The 17881-nt window shown below is 42.2% G+C and overlaps 1 protein-coding gene across 4 annotated transcripts in view; it reads left to right on the plus strand.

Moving 5' to 3' along the window:
• LOC114549913 (plexin-B2) overlaps nt 1-17881 on the plus strand; it is a 227618-nt gene that overhangs the window by 157769 nt on the left and 51968 nt on the right. For 3 of the 4 annotated variants that reach the window (XM_028570246.1, XM_028570248.1, XM_028570247.1), the window contains 5 exons: nt 412-557; nt 675-854; nt 2121-2255; nt 4895-4995; nt 7778-7904. In XM_028570246.1, coding sequence (XP_028426047.1) covers nt 412-557; nt 675-854; nt 2121-2255; nt 4895-4995; nt 7778-7904 — 689 coding nt within the window. The remainder of the gene's footprint in view (nt 1-411; nt 558-674; nt 855-2120; nt 2256-4894; nt 4996-7777; nt 7905-17881) is intronic. The other variant, XM_028570249.1, reaches the window with a different exon arrangement.

Genomic DNA, 17881 nt, shown 5'->3' on the forward strand with positions numbered 1-17881 from the left:
ACGTTACAGGTAGTCCTGACGCCATATTTTAAAGGCACGGTTTCTGAATACGGGCTGTGTGCGTTTCTCTGTTTGAGTGTTATTTATACAGCACCTCGATCTGCTTTATAATAAAACATAAAAAAAAAGACACGGAAATCAAATTTTTACAATATGGGACTTTTTAAATGTTGCATGATGAATGACTATTATACAATTCTCTAATAATCCTACGTTTCAGGTGGTCGCCACCTTTTATCAAAATAAAACTGTAACTGAGGTTTGTGCAGAACTAGTGCTTTGATTTTGGTTTGTGATTTTTTTACTTTTTATTGTTTGCTTTGCCAGAAAACATGGACTCAGATGTGTGATTTATTAACAGAGGAAACTAAAGGAAGCAGTTACAAACAGTGTTTCTGCTCCTGTTTGTAGGCATGTACCCTCTTCACTCCATTAATAGGAGGCTGGTGGAGATAATAGGAGCTTGTTACAGCAACAGTGGCATCATTAACGGGAAGGCCGCCGTCTACTCGCCTTACTCCTCCAAGTCTGAAGAGCTGTGCAGCAGCAACAATCAGGTAGGAAAAGCCGCCTGTGTGTCGGAGATAAAGAGAGACTCCAACAATTCACCATGAGCAAAAAAAGTCTGTATTAATATGGATGTTTTACTAATGATTTCTTTTCTGCTCCGTCAGAAGGACATGGCCCTCAGATACAAGTGTGGAGCTGAGTTCCTGCCCTCCCCATTGGCCAGCAAGGCCGAGTTGGCCTTAACGTCTGAGCCCTTATTCCATCGTAAGTGTCACATAACGGCCGTGGCTGTGGCTGTGGAAATGGAGCACGCTGTGGCGTTCCTGGGCACCGCCACCGGAGAGGTAAAGACGGACTTTTCTGTCAACATTCAGTCACCTTTTTGATTTCTTTTTCTTTCTTTCGTTTATTAGGGGTCCAAGCCAGAGGGGGCTGGGAACCTGTGTTATGCAATCCAATGCGGAAACCTAAACTTTTGCATATCTCGGCCAAATGAAATGTTACAACACGAATCTTGTTTGGCATGATCTTCTGAGGCGCCGCTATAATTGAGGAAGACGCGATTTTGCCTTTAACTCAGTGGGCCCTATTTTAACGATCTAAGCGCACGGCGTGAAGCGCCTGGCGCAGGTGTGTTTAGGGCGTGTCCAAATCCACTTTTGCTAGTTTGACGGCGAAAAAAGGGTCCGTGCGCCGGGCGCCTGGTCCTAAAGGGTTGTACTTAGTGTCTTCATTAATCAGAGGTGTGTTTTGGGCGTAACATGCAATAAACGCACATTTGTACCTTGGCGCATTGCTATTATAATGGCGGATTTGCACCATAATATTTTAATTTTTAATCTCTTTGTAATCTGTTTGTGTGCTGCTGTGCGTCCCTGTGTGTGTAACAAGCATAGTGTGCGAATGCTGTGCATAAGCCTAGGAGCATTTTACTAATGCTCTGTTAAAATAACAATGAAATGCTGCGCTATTGACTTTAGACCAGGTTTTTGTTGGTCAATGGCGCAATCACATCCCGCTGCCTTAAGTTAGCATTACGCCCACAATGCACCTGAACACACCTCCCTGTAAGACCAGCACGCCCACAATGCACCTGAACACACCTCCCTCTAAGACCAGCACACCCAGAATGCACCTGAACACACCTCCCTGTAAGACCAGCGCGCCCAGAATGCACCTGAACACACCTCCCTGTAAGACCAGCACGCCCAGAATGCACCTGAACACAATAATACATTTATGAATATTTTCTTTGGTTCATATTTTAGTAGTGCAACTAAACTAATATAAATCTATCAAAACTATTCTTTTCAACGTACCCTTTTAAATGAATACCAAATAACATAGTTTCACAGGAAACTTACTAAATAAACTTTAAACATTTCAATTTGAAAGATTTAGTTTAAAGCTGCATTATTGAATATTTGCATTTAAAAATGCATGAAATGTATGCATACACAAGCATTAAAAGCGATACATACAATACACGATACACGTAAATAAAACTGAAATTGAATGTGAATGAGACCGGGTGTCTTGAGCACAGAGGAGGAAACCCAGGATGCATGAATTGAAAAAGTGTGTGAATGCCGGTTTTGGGTTTCCTGCAGGTGCTGAAGGTGCATCTGTCGGCCCACCCGGACGTGTACGGGCGGGAGCCGGCTGAAGTCACGGGAGACAAGGTCAACAAGAACCTGCTGTTCGATCCCAGGCTCCAACACCTGTACATCACCACCGAGACAAAGGTCCAACTCACACAACCTACTACATACAAAACGTGCCCCACACCCCAACACACACACACACACACACACACACATATTGTAACTACAAAATTCAAGACCATTCAACAAAATAGACAATAAACCAACCAGTCCCCTGCCAACCATGCTCCTATGTTCTGGTCTTGCCCTAAATTACCAACCTTCTGGATGTGCCTTTCTGACACCATGAGCCATGAGAGCTTATGCTCACATTACGGTTCCACTTCCAGGATTGCTCTGGTGCTGCAGGAAATTCTGCCAGATGCATGTGTTTTTTGCAGGGGCGATTCTATGATCAGACCTTTAGGGGGGCTCCGCCCCTAATGAGATTGTGACACGGATACAGTGCCTTGCAAAAGTGTGTACTTAAGCCCCTCCAAAAAGGGTCTAAAATTGCCCATGGTTTTCCATTTCCTTCCACTTTGTTTGTGTTGTAATTTTTAACTCCGGTGGATTTCTGAGGTCTATGGTTAACTGCTCCTCAGATCTCTGCAGGGTAAATCCAGACAGCTAGCTAGACCATCTGTCCAATCTGAGTTTTCTCTCGTAAGACTATTTTACAGCGGCTCTGTGCGGAGTTTAGCACCGCCCATGACGATTCTGATTGATTTAAAGAAATGCCATCAAACCAGAGCACGTTTTTCCTCCCATCCCCGAATGCTAGATAGATATATATGAACTGTCTTTTTTATTGTATCTGCTATTGTTAATGGGTATTGCTAACAATGGCTAACCAGTCTTGAGCTAAAACCCACAATAACAAATCCGACATGGAAATAGAACTCGGGTGTGACATAATTCGCAGCTCCAGCTTCCGAGTTCCGAGGTGACTATTTCTGCTGAATCCGTTACGTCCGTAACTGCACTTTGGTCTTGATAAAAGCTCAGTTTTTGGGTCGACAGCTTATAAATAATAATATAATTCATTCTCTGCATTTAACCCATCCCTCAAGGGAGCAGCAACAGCGCCCGGGGACCAACTCCAGGTCTGATACATGTTTTTAGATGTTGGAGCACCTGGCAAAAACCCACGCAAACATGGGGAGAACATACAAACAGAAAAAGGCCCGGAACGAGCTGGATCCAAACCGAGAACCTTCTTGCTACGAGGCCACAGTGGTAACCACTGGGCCTCCATGCTGCTGGTTCTTAAGTTCTAGGTTCTTTACATCGTTGGGAGTGCATCCAACCACACAGCAGCTTTGAGGCATTTTTCATGTTTGCTAGCAGACGGAACTGACAAGGAGGCACCTTCACGCAGTACATGTCAATGGAGGGTGCAACTTAAATGCTCTCTGTCTCTAGCACACATAAAGAAGGTCATGGATATGTGCTTACTTCTGCTTTTCCATTTCATCTATCAGGTAGGCGAGTTAATGAGTCTTTCATTTATTCTCTCCGTCTTATTTGATCATTTATTCATTCTTTCGACAAACACCGATACATCCGTCTACATTACCACACAGAAGTCAGCCATTGATTTATTCTCTCTTATTTTCCCGCTGCGTTTCCTCTTCATCCGTCTTCTCTCCGCTCTGTCCTTTCATCTTTCGGTCGACATCTTTCTCTGGCACCGCCACCGAAAGTGAAATTGATGTTATTGATTCAGAAATGAATTAATTAGAATGCACTTCAAGAGGGCAATTTACTTTCATCAAGTCAAGTGACGATCCTCGAGCTTGTTCCATCTGCTCATTTAAATGTATTAGAGCGGCCTCTTCGTGTTGTCAGGGAGGTGAATTATTTCCACAGCTGGTTCGCTGGAAGAAAGTTCTCCACTAAAACGAGATCCTTTTCGAGACCTTCCCCCTCACAAGAACATAATAAGGAAGATATGTTATATGTTATGTTTCATCTCACGGGATCAATTTTGAAATAATAACCCCTAGAGCCGTATACAACTCTCACAACTATTAAAATGTATCACATATCTTGGGTGTAACTCTGTGATTCATCATTGACGCATCAAAACTGACAGCTGTGAAAGTAAAAGCGTACACACACACACACACACACACACACACACGTCCAAGATGTGTCCCCTATTTGTTTTTCAACCAGGAATTGTTCTTGCAAAGAAAAAAGAAAACAGGAATAATCCCATTTAAAAATCAAAAGTCTCCTCTCTACTGGTGTTCATTTGACACCTCAGCTCTGTTCTGCCACACTTTGAGTAAATCGATTCGAAAATCACACTCCTTCTCTGAGTCATAACGCTGTCAAATCTTAACACACAGACATGAAACCTATTGATATTGTGCAGTATGACTTACACTTCCCGGGGATATCATTATCTCTGATATGCATCGGGATTAATGCCCATTTTTCTTCAGTATCAAAGTAAACCAGTGATAGTTGTCTGTACGTCCATGGGTACACTGAAGAATGGAGTTGAGTAATAGCTAATTCGGCATACTTTTAATGCAGCTGATTTGCCAAAAATGTAAATATATACAGACTAAAAACGGGGCTCAAACGGGAACACCAGTTTCAAATAGATGGATTTTTTAGTGTGGTTTTTGTTTTCTCCTTATCTAAGGGTTACTTTTTGCCCTTTATGCTCCTGCATGTTGTGCAAAACAACCTCTCCTTCACAATAAAAGCCTGTCCTATGTATGCAGATCACCAAGGTTCCAGTCCAGGCCTGCCACCTGAAGACAGACTGCCACTCCTGCGTCTCCATGAAGGATCCGTACTGTGGCTGGTGTGTCCTGGAGGGAAAGTGAGTCACTCTGTGTTTCAACAAACTTTCCGTTCACTTGTTGGGATGCGCATTTTCAATTTTGCGCATCAATAAACTGCAGTAAGATTGTTTTTTACACTTCAAAAAGGATGGAAGAGTCTGTGTATCGATAAGAACAAAATGGCAAAAATGCATAAAAAGTGCAATGGAAACCGACTTGGTGTATATAAATTAGGGCTGCACGTTATGATGAAAACATGCGAGCAATAACGTTGAAAATCCAGATTACGATATAATTTAAGATAAATAAATAGATATTAAAGTTTGAACCTTTTTGCTGCTTTAAAGGGGCAGTAGGTAAGACTTATAAAACTAACTTTCTGTCATATTTGCTGAAACTGGCCCTATGTTCCAGTAGAACTACATGAAGCAGGTCATTTAAAATAAATCCAGCTCCTCTGACTACAGCCTGTAGTGATATGTGCAAAAATCCACCGCTCCCTGTTCAGATGCACCAATCAGGGCCGGGGGGCGGTCTAACTGCCTGTCAATCACTGCTCATGCACACACATTCATTCTCCCTTGTGGGGGGAGGGGCTTAGGAGACCGTTTTGGGCTTTAGCGGAAGGGGGGGGACTGAGAAGTTGTCAATGTTCAAATTTTTTGGCTAAGTCCTGGATCTTCACAATCCTACCTACGGCACCTTTAAAGGAACACGCTGACTTATTGGGAATTTAGCTTATTCACCGTAACCCCCAGAGTTAGACAAGTCCATACAGACCCTTCTCATCTCCGTGCGTGCTGTAATGCTGTCTGACGGCTCCAGCAGCATCAGGCCAGCACAGAACATGCAGGTGAATGGTTCCAGTAATCCTACTGCTCCGAATAAGTGACAAAATAACACCAACATGTTCCTATTTACATGTTGTGATTTGTAGAGTCACAGCGTGTACAAAAAACAACGTAACATGAGACACAGCAATCTTCTAACTGTAAACAAACCGGGAACTATATTCTCAGGCAGAAGAATATAGTACTTGGGCGGCGTGATATGCTCGCAGCAAGCCTGTCTGAGAATATAGTTTCGGTTTGTTTACTGTTGAAAAGATGGCTGTGTCTCATGTTACGTAGTTTTTGTACACGCCAGACTACAAATCACAACATGTAAATAGGAACATGTTGGTGTTATTTTGTCATTTTTGTCACAATTGGGAGCAGTAGGCTAGTTGGAACCAGTTACCTGCAGGATCTGTGCTAGGCTAAGCTAATGCTGGAGCCGTCAGACAGCGTTACAGCACGCACGGAGATGAGAAGGGTATGTATCGACTTGTCTTACTCTGGGGGTTATAAGCCAAATTCTAAAGTCAGCGTGTTCCTTTTAAGTATTCTGCTAAAATACAAAAACTGCTTGTTGAAATTTAAAACAAAGGAAATCATTTCCAACTTTCTTTTGACTTATTAACTTGAACAGTGAGTTGAATATAAAAGGCAGCACTAAAAAAAAACGACATTTTAAAGTGCAGTTTTCTGCTGATATTTTCTTTCAACTAACAGAAAAAAAATCTGTTTCTTCCGCAATACAGCATGTTGCAGCCTTTCGCCATGTGTTAATAAAACCATGTTTTGTGCAGCCCTAACAACCACACTTAAAAAAGGAGGTAAAGTCGGTGCATCGATAAGAACAAAATGCAGAAAGTGCAATGGAAACCGACTAAGTGTATGTAAATGACGTACGTGAAGAGTGTGAATGTCCACTGAAGAACTGAAGACGTCAGATCTGTGTTTAGCGATGAGGAGACTGTAACCTTCCTTTAATACACAAAACAAACCCAACAAACGGAAAAGACAGAAAAAACATTTCACTTGTACAATATGTAATCCAAATGTTAAGATAAAAGGTTGGTTAACTTTCAAAAAGTTGAAACCTTGTGCAGCACACAGCTGACGGCCGAGCACACAGCTGACGGCCCAGCACACAGCTGACGGCCCAGCACACAGCTGACGGCCCAGCACACAGCTGACGGCCCAGCACACAGCTGACGGCCCAGCACACAGCTGACGGCCCAGCACACAGCTGACGGCCCAGCACACAGCTGACGGCCCAGCACACAGCTGACGCCCAGCACACAGCTGACGGCCCAGCACACAGCTGACGGCCCAGCACACAGCTGACGGCCCAGCACACAGCTGACGGCCCAGCACACAGCTGACGGCCCAGCACACAGCTGACGGCCCAGCACACAGCTGACGGCCCAGCACACTGAGCACACAGCTGACGGCCCAGCACACAGCTGACGGCCCAGCACACAGCTGACGGCCCAGCACACAGCTGACGGCCCAGCACACAGCTGATGGCCCAGCTCACAGCTGATGCCCATTCTCCGCCCCCTCGTCAAAGCCAGGCTACAAAAGCACAAAGCAAGCCGATCCACTTTTCCATGTTGATAAGAGCATTAAAATGAGGAAAAAAAAATAATGGGACAGAAAGAAATCAAGGGACATTTAGAATAGATAAAAATGTGCGATTAATTGCGAGTTAACTATGACATTAATGCAATTAATCGCGATTAAATATTATAACCATTTGACAGCAATAATAACTATAATATTTGTATATGTTGATTTGGTTTATAGTCTATTTTGTTGTATGTGGGGCTGGGCAATATATCAACATCGATAGTGTTTTTTTTCCCCTGGTTTTAAAGGCTGTCAGATTTCCATCATGTTTTCCATCATCCTTTTGTGTGTGTTTGAGCTTTTTGACTAGCGCTCTTTTTTTTAAATACGTCATCTCGTTAATTGCTGTCCGCTCCGCTCCCAGGTGCACCAGGAAGAAGGAGTGCAGCAGGTGGACGGAGGAGAACACCTGGCTGTGGTCGCCCGGTCAGAAGTGTGTCCAGATCCAGGCCTTCGACCCCCCCAACATCAGCTGCAAGAAGACCCGGCAGGTGGGAGAGAGAGGGTGTGAATGAACAGTAGGGCCGCACGATGAGAGGATAATGATGCCACATGCGACAACGTTGTCGAATATGGTGATAACCATTTTACCGGCGATATGCAGATATTAAAGTATACTCAGTTCTGATCCTTTTTTGTATTCTGCTAAAATACAAGAAATTGCTTGTCTAATTTAAAACAAACAAAAGGAAATCATTTCCAACATTCTTTTATTTAACCAACTGAACATTGAGTTGAATATAAAATGCAGCACTAAAACAAGAATGGCCGTTACATTTTAAAGTGCAGTTTTCTACGGATAATTTAGAAAAAAAAAAAACTACATTTCAGGAGAGGAGAGAAGCCTGAAACGCCCTCCCCTTTTACAAAAGAGGAAAAAATATATACAGTGGTCGAAATAAGTATTTGACCCCTTGCTGATTTTGCAGGTTTGCCCACTTACAAAGAATGCAAAAATCTACAATTTTAATCATATGTACATTCTAACAGTGAAAGACAGAATCCCAAAGAAAATTCCAGAAAATCACATCATATGAATTTATTAAAATTGATAACCATCTGATGAGGAAAAACAAGTATTTGACCCCCTGGACAAACAGCATGTTAATATTTTGTAGAAAAGCCATTATTGGCCAGCACAGATGTCAAACGGTTTTTATAGTTGGTGAAAAGGTTTGTGCACATTTCGGCAGGGATGTTGGCCCACTCCTCCCTGCAGACAGCCTCCAAATCATTCAGGTTCCGAGGTTGTCGCCTGGCAACTCGAATTTTAAGCTCCCTCCAAAGATTTTCAATCGGATTCAGGTCTGGAGACTGGCTAGGCCACTCCAGAACCTTGATGTGCTTCTTCTTCAGCCACTCTTTTGTTGCTTTGGCGGTGTGCTTAGGGTCATTGTCGTGCTGAAACACCCATCCTCGACCCATCTTCAGCTCTCTCACTGAGGGAAGGAGATGTCGGTCCAGAATTCCACGATACATGGCCCCGTCCATCCTCCCCTCAATACGATGGAGTTGTCCCGTCCCCTTGGCTGAAAAGCACCCCCAAAGCATGATGTTGCCACCACCATGCTTGACGGTGGGGATGGTGTTCTTTGGGTTGTACTCGGTGTTCTTTGCCCTCCAAAACACGACGAGTTGAGTTGAGGCAAAAAGTTCTATTTTGGTCTCATCTGACCACATCACCTTCTTCCAGGCCTCTTCTGAGTCGTCCAGGTGGTGAATGGTGAACTTCATGCGGGCCTGTACATGTTTCTTCTTGAGCAGGGGGACCTTGCGTGCGCTGCAGGATTTCAATCCATGACGGCGTAGTGTGTTACCAACCGTTTCTTTTGTAACTGTGGTCCCAGCTGCCTTCATTTGATTCATCCGTTCCCCCCTTGTGGTTTTGGGATGATTCCTCACCGTTCGCATGATCAGGGACACCCCACGAGGCAAGATCTTGTGTGGAGGCCCAGACCGAGGGAGGTTGGCGGTGGTGTGGTGCTTCTTCCATTTCCTGATAACTGCACCGACAGTTGATCTTTTCTCTCCAAGTTGCTTTCCGATTCTCTTGTAGCCCATCCCAGCCTTGTGCAGATCAACAATCTTGTCCCTGATGTCCGTAGAAAGCTCTTTGGTCTTGCCCATGGTGGTGATGTTGGATGCTGGTTGTTTGGGTGTTGACAGGTGTCTTTTATACAGGTAACGAGGTGAGGCAGGTGTATTTGATGTAGATAATTGGTTCGGATTGGGGCTGTGTCTTAAAGAAAGACTAACTGGCTTGTAGGAGCCAGAATACTTGCTGTTTGTCCAGGGGGTCAAATACTTGTTTTTCCTCATCAGATGGTTATCAATTTTAATAAATTCATATGATGTGATTTTCTGGAATTTTCTTTGGGATTCTGTCTTTCACTGTTAGAATGTACATATGATTAAAATTGTAGATTTTTGCATTCTTTGTAAGTGGGCAAACCTGCAAAATCAGCAAGGGGTCAAATACTTATTTCCCCCACTGTACATCTGAAAATATAATTTCTCTAATAAACAAACAAGTAAGCATACACACAATATAAAGATATATCAGGTAATTATACACAGTTAAAGCAACAACAAAAAACAAGGCAAGAAAAAAGACGAGGCAAGAAAAAAGTACAATCCTTGAGTCAGACATACAATCAACAGAATTATCCCAACATAAGATTTAAAGCTGTAGTGTGTAGTTTGTTTCCCCCATGAGGAATTCTAAGTAATGGCAACAACACTGTTGGCACGTCCACATGATACAAGCCTTCCGTGATCGCCTTTAAGCTTTATGATGAAATTAAAAAACCTTTTTAGTGACTTGAAGGCTGAATGTTTCTTGTGACATATTGAATGAATTCCACAGTAATCAACCTCTATATCTGATAACAAATGTATGTCTTGATGTACGACTAATAGGCAAATGGAAATCATTTTTTGCCTAGTTGAGTCCGAGTGAATATCTGAAGAAAGAATGATTTCCTCCTCCTCCACACAGTTGCTAGTAGCCAAGGAGGATACGGAGGATTAAAAAAAACATGATGAACTTTTCAGAAGAGGTCATTATCTTCACTCAAGTTTCTGCCTGGGAAAGTCACCGGACGCCACAATCTTTTGAAGATAATCCTACTGAGAAATCCAGAGAAGGTTGTGTGGAGCTGATAGTCTTAATAAGCTTTGTTTGTTGGCAATGGCGTGAATGTAACAGACGTTTATTAATATCAAAAAGTTATGCACTAAAGCTTTCAGATGAAATTAAAAAACTTTTTTAACTGTGACCTGAAGGCTGGCAGGGAAGGTAATGTTTCTTGTGACATATTCAATATATTCCACAGTAATCGACCTCTGTATCTGATAAAAAAAAATGTGTCTTGATGTACGACTAATCGGCAAATGGAAATAATTTTATTGCCTAGTTGAGTGCGAGTGAATATCTGAAGAAAGAATTAGAAAAAAATGTTTCTTTCAACTAACACAAAAAAATCTCTGAGTGTCTTTCTGGATATGTCGCAGCCTTTCGCCACGTGTTCATTGCACCAGTTTATATCGCGACGACGATGAAAAACCATATGTTGTGCAGCCCTGATGAACACTTTGTTTGTTTGAGTTCGGCTTCATTTAAACCACTCAAAGCTCCTGAAAACGTCAGTGTTGTAAGCAGCATTTCAAACAGGTTCTCAACCTCATGTGCGTGGACCTTCCAGGGGCCCTTGGGCGGGTGGGGGAACATTCCTGACTCACGGTGACATTATGATTTACATTATTATTTTTTGGGATATGAGCCAAATGTAAAAATGCATAGAAGCTGTGTTGCTTGTGCTGACAGTTCCTGCGGCTGCTTCTGCTGTTAAAAGTTCCAAATAATGTTCCCTGGAAATATTGTCACACCCAGAAACTGCTGATGACACCTGGTTTCGGTGAATCACATACAGTGTGAGCAACAGCACCAACAGTGCTACACAACAGCAACACTGTTTGTCGTTATTGACAGCTTACGTCAGAGCAGATAAACACAAGTTTTCATCTGTTTCTTTCACTTTTGCTCAGGTTTTTGGCCCCAAAATCTACACCTATGGGTAATACACGGACTATGGAGAAATGCCTCATATAATCACACTTAAATAGATCCAAACTGTGTCTGTAAGACAGGGGTCTTCAGCAGTTTTTAGGCCAAAGACCTCTTAGCTGAAAAAGAGACGGAGCCGGGACCTACTACTACGTTAATTGTGTAACATTTTGTTGCAAAAAGAATCTGGACCTACAATAACATGTAGGGCAGCCTGTAGTCTTGCTTTGCCAGACCCTCCTCCAAAGCACCCTGGAGGAGGGTCTGGCTGCTCCACACAGCATTCAGGGATGGGAGGAAAACGTGCTCTGGTTTATTGGCATTTCTTTAAACCAATCACAATCGTTTTGGACAGCGCTAAGCGCCGAAGAAAAGCCGAGGTGCCGCTGCAAAATAGCCTCGGATGTGTATGTTTTAAAAGTAGTTTTAGTCGTGCAACAGAAAACTCAGATAGGACAGATAGTCTAGCTAACTGTCTGGATTTACCCTGCAGAGATCTGAGGAGCAGTTAACCATAGACGGCAACAAAAAAGGAAGCCCAAGGTAACGGATGTCCGGCCTAAATGAGTGAAATCTGGCGGATTTTCCGGTAGAGACGGAGTAATCCTGGAAGTGGAACGTCGTGGATATAGACTAGGTGGCCTAGAGCCTTCACACACCTTTTTATGGTGCATACGATACTAAGCTTTTAAAATAAATGTTTTTGGCATATTCATATATTTACACATCATGTTTTAATGTTAAAATGTGGCACAGTAAATCCTTAAGCTTAACCGTGTCGGTGGACCGTATGGCTACCTTAGCAGCAAACCAGTAAGCCTATCATCAATGATTTATACATATTTATTTTTAATCTTTACTAATAATATATTGGATTCATGTAAATGTATATTTTCATACATATGCAGTAACTCTTAGCACCCCGTGTTCAAGAATTCTGCTTTAAGAGAAGAACAAAACTCTTTATACAAAAACGATCCTAGCCAACAGCATGAAAGTAATGTTGGGCCAACTGATTCTTTAAAAAGCACAAATATAAACTCTAAAAATATAAATGCTGCGGCAGCGGAGGAGCGTGTGCTGCATCGCTCGGTCTGAACCTGACGGCTGAACTCTCTGCTTTAATGAGGGATTGATCAAAGAGCGGATTTGCCAGAAAGACGCGTCGTCCTTCGAGATGTACAGCCGGCTGTCGGCTGACCTTCCCTTCCCATCGTGCCTTTCTGCTCCTAGAATAACTTTACAGCCCTTAGGACTTCACATACATTCAGATGTGCACAAAATAAGATCCATGATGCTTATTCATGATATGGTTTAGCTAGAAGTTTTGCAAGGGTGTAACTTTGGGTTCCACATTGGGGGGGTTGAGATCTCCACTTTTGAGCAAAATTAAAATTTTGAGCATATGAATCACTTAATTTCCTGCATTGTGGTAACTTTTTTTGCAACAATTTGTGCCTTTTCTGCATCAATTTATGGTGCCGATGTCTTTAATTACAGTGAGGAAAATAAGTATTTGAACACCCTGCTATTTTTCAAGTTCTAGCACTTAGAAATCACGGAGGGGTCTGAAATTGTCATCGTAGGTGCATGTCCACTGTGAGAGACATAATCTAAAAAAAAAAAAATCCAGAAATCACAATGTATGATTTTTTAACTATTTATTTGTATGATACAGCTGCAAATAAGTATTTGAACACCTGAGAAAATCAATGTTAATATTTGGTACAGTAGCCTTTGTTTGCAAGTACAGAGGTCAAACGTTTCCTGTAGTTTTTCACCAGGTTTGCACACACTGCAGGAGGGATTTTGGCCCACTCCTCCACACAGATCTTCTCTAGATCAGTCAGGTTTCTGGGCTGTCGCTGAGAAACACGGAGTTTGAGCTCCCTCCAAAGATTCTCTATTGGGTTTAGGTCTGGAGACTGGCTAGGCCACGCCAGAACCTTGATATGCTTCTTACAGAGCCACTCCTTGGTTATCCTGGCTGTGTGCTTCGGCTCATTGTCATGTTGGAAGACCCAGCCTCAACCCATCTTCAATGCTCTAACTGAGGGAAGGAGGTTGTTCCCCAAAATCTCGCAATACATGGCCCCGGTCATTCTCTCCTTAATACAGTGCAGTCGCCCTGTCCCATGTGCAGAAAAACACCCCCAAAGCATGATGCTACTAACCCCATGCTTCGCAGTAGGGATGGTGTTCTTGGGATGGTACTCATCATTCTTCTTCCTCCAAACACGGTTAGTGGAATTATGACCAAAAAGTTCTATTTTGGTCTCATCTGACCACATGACTTTCTCCCATGACTCCTCTGGATCATCCAAATGGTCATTGGCAAACTTAAGACGGGTCTTGACGTGCTGGTTTAAGCAGGGGAACCTTCCGTGCCATGCATGATTTCAAACCATGACTTCTTAGTGTATTACCAACAGTAACCTTGGAAACGGTGGTCCCAGCTCTTTTCAGGTCATTGACCAGCTCCTCCCGTGTAGTTCTGGGCTGATTTCTCACCTTTCTTAGGATCATTGAGACCCCACGAGGTGAGATCTTGCATGGAGCCCCAGTCCGAGGGAGATTGACAGTCATGTTTAGCTTCTTCCATTTTCTAATGATTGCTCCAACAGTGGACCTTTTTTCACCAAGCTGCTTGGCAATTTCCCCGTAGCCCTTTCCAGTCTTGTGGAGGTGTACAATTTTGTCTCTAGTGTCTTTGGACAGCTCTTTGGTCTTGGCCATGTTAGTAGTTGGATTCTTACTGATTGTATGAGGTGGACAGGTGTCTTTATGCAGCTAACTACCTCAAACGGGTGCATCTAATTTAGGATAATAAATGGAGTGGAGGTGGACATTTTAAAGGAAGACTAACAGGTCTTTGAGGGTCAGAATTCTAGCTGATAGACAGGTGTTCAAATACTTATTTTCAGCTGTATCATACAAGTAAATAGTTAAAAAAAATTTTTTAGATTATGTCTCTCACAGTGGACATGCACCTACGATGACAATTTCAGACCCCTCCATGATTTCGAAGTGGTAGAACTTGCAAAATAGCAGGGTGTTCAAATACTTATTTTCCTCACTGTATGTCAAGGAAATTATTATTAGATTGGGGGGGGGAATGTTGCACTGGCCAGAGAATATCGATACATATCGTCATCAAGATGCGCCTTTATTTTGAAATTCCCACTTCATATTTATTCTTTTTATTTTAAATATTAGTTTGTTTTTTATACTTAAATGTCTATAATAAATTAGTAATTAGTAATGAAATTGAAAAATCATGTTTAAGTTGCTTTATGTATCGTCTGGTATTGGTCGCAGGGCCCTGAATTGAATCAAATCCAAATGGTACCGTGGCAGACTTTGTGATATCAGTAAATATTGTTTCCTTGTCCAAAGAATCAATATAATATCCTATCGTGATAACACATGTGATTGACACCCCTAGTTATTGTTTTCAGTTCTTCGGGATAAATTAAAGTCCATGCTAAGTTTCAAGTCTTCCTTAAAGTATGAAGTCAAACATCGTCAAGTCACGAGTCTTTATAAGCACATTTGAAGTCAAATATCTTCTGACTGCTGAGCATTTAAATGGCAGAGCTAACTATGCTAACTGTGTTTTCTAACATAGCTGAGCATTGACTTTCACTGATAATTAAAGCTTTGGTGCATAACTTTTTGATATTAATAAACGTCCGTTACATTCAAGCCATTGCCAAATGAGTTGCTACAAAGCTAATTAAGACTATCAGCTCCACACAACCTTCTCTGGATTTCTCAGTATGACTATGTTCAGAAGATTGCAGCGTTCAGCGACTTTCCCGTGCAGAAACTCAAGTGAATTACCCCTTCTGAAGAGTCCATGTTTTTTTAATCCTCTGTGTCCTCCTTGGCTTCTAGCAACTGTGCGGGATCACAGAAGGCTTGTATCACGTGGACGCGCCAACAGTGTTGTTTTCATTACTTAGAGTCCCTCATGGGGGAGACAGAAACTACGCTCTATAGTTTTAAATATGACCTTGTTGAGCTTCGAAATAATAGTTTGACGGAAAAGTCTTACTACACTTACCATGAATTTTCTGAAACTTACAGCAAGGGACACTTTAAAGCTACATTTAAAATTGAACATTAACAATGGATCAAGTGACTGTTTGCAATGTAAAACACATCCCTTGTTGCTGTTAAGATTCCTGTGAGAATTCTCACCAATTGCTGCCTTGATTACCAGTATGTTCTTTGGTAACTTTCGTTCCAATCAAGGAAGTGTGACGTCTTCGTCCCAACTCTGCAGCTCGGCTCATTTCAGACGTAAATTGAGAGTGGCATTAGTTTGTGGTGGGAAGGAGTCCAGCAACAAACAACTCTTTAAGGTTATCTAAGAGAATCTCTTCTGGGCCCAGATCGACCGATCTGCAGCATCTTAATCAGGGAGTGTGGGACTAGTGTGTGTGTGTGTGTGCGTGTGTGTGTGTGTGTGTGTAGCAGCGTGTAGTCTGTGATTTTAATCTGCTAAAACAGTTGGATTTGGGCTTTAAAGAGAAAATCTTTGCTTCCTGCAGCTTTACATTCTTAAAAAGAGGAGAAAGTCTCCGGTGAATTCATTGAGGAGCTTCTCTCCATTACTCCGAGATCCAAAAGTTTAAACATTAAAACTTTAGCGGCGAAATTAAAAACGGTTGAGGTCAACGAGGACCATATTTCGCCAAACACAAAGGTTGTGTAATAATATTAGTCGTGTTTGAATCCGCATCTCAGTGATTCGGGGGCGTGTTGACAGAGCCTTGACATTCTATCTGTGGGATAACGTCAGTAAGGCCAAGTAAAACACAGACTTTATTTATCTTGTGTGAATGTGCCGCACGAATCACAGCCGTCAGGTCCTCTGGTGATACTAGGGGGGGGACAGAAACACTATAGCTTTAAGTACATCTGAGCATGTGTAAAGGGACACAATGGAAGTTAGTTAATCCTTTTGAGATGTTTTAACATGGGCGCTTATTGCTGACCTTTGGAAACAGTATATGTACAGTATAAGAAAGTTTAATAAGTAATCAAAGTTTAAAGGTCCACTGGGGCCGCTGTAGCTCAGGTGGCAGAGCGGTCTTCTACCAATTGGAAGTTCAATCCCTGGCCCTGCAGTTCCATGTTGAAGTGTCTTTGGGCAAGACACTGAACCCTTAATTGCTCCCGATTTAGGGTTGGGCATCGAGAACCGATTCCTACTTGGAATCGTTTAAAAAATTACGATTCCAGTGTAATCGTTTCTTTATTGGAATCGTTTGGAGGGTTTGGTTTCAAATCTGATCATGGGATCCAAATTTAACACGCGTAAGTTTTGGTTTCCGTAGCGGCCAGGTGCCTGTTGTGTTGCAGCCTTGGAGCACAGTATGTGGTGCTCTAGTGTGGCTTTATTGTACATTGAAAAAAGCTGTGTTAAAAAAACAACTTTCCTCTTATTTGGGAGATAAGCATGTGACCAGTTTCAACTCCACCCCTCAAAGAATCGGAATTGAAAGGAAGAATCGGAATTGGAATCAGAATCGTTAATATCCAAACGATGCCCAACTCTACTCCCGATGCTGCGCCATCAGAGTGTGTGAATGTGTGTGAATGTTTTATCTGATGAGCAGGTGGCACCTTGTACGGCAGCCTCGGCCACAGTGTGTGAATGTGTGTGATTGATGAATGGTTCCTGTACTCTGTAAAAGAGCTTTGAGTAGTCATTAAGACTAGGAAAGCGCTATATAAACAGTCCATTTTACATTCACTTCCAACTAGAGATGGCCCAATAACATTTTTTGCTTCCCGATACAGCGTACCCATCCGATACCAGTGCATCATATAATTAATTATGTTTTAACAGCTTTGTACTACTATGCCTGTATGGATGTGATATGATTTCTATAATTGTTGTCTGTCTGGCTCGGGATAAACTTTTTGTGGAACATGAACAAACAAACAATGAACGCCCTAGAACTTTCTTTTATTCTCCAGTTTGACAGTCAGTCGTAACGGAAATGGAACATAAATAAACTACTTTAAAGTAGATTTTCTTCAGGGCTAAATTACGTGGTATCGGATCGGTGCATAAACTCCAGTACTTACTTAGGCTCTATATCGAAACATCTCTACTTACTACTGTAGCTTTTGGAGCTTTCAACCGCACCTCACAGTCTTGAGGGAAGGTCTCCCTCTCATATCCCTGGGTGTGTTATGTCAGTGTTGCATATTCAGTGAGTAGGACTGCTTTGTAGCAGTATTGGATTAACAGGATATTTGCATCTATGTGATAAAGTACATTGTCAAGTATTTAATTGATTGGCGAAAATCAAGCCAAAAATAGATATCGCCATCTCTTTTATAATCTATTGCTATTGAATTAGTTACAGTATATATTGGTTCTAC

This window comes from Perca flavescens, chromosome 23 (genome assembly GCF_004354835.1).
Source record: "Perca flavescens isolate YP-PL-M2 chromosome 23, PFLA_1.0, whole genome shotgun sequence".
Classification (NCBI taxonomy): Eukaryota; Metazoa; Chordata; class Actinopteri; order Perciformes; family Percidae; genus Perca; species Perca flavescens.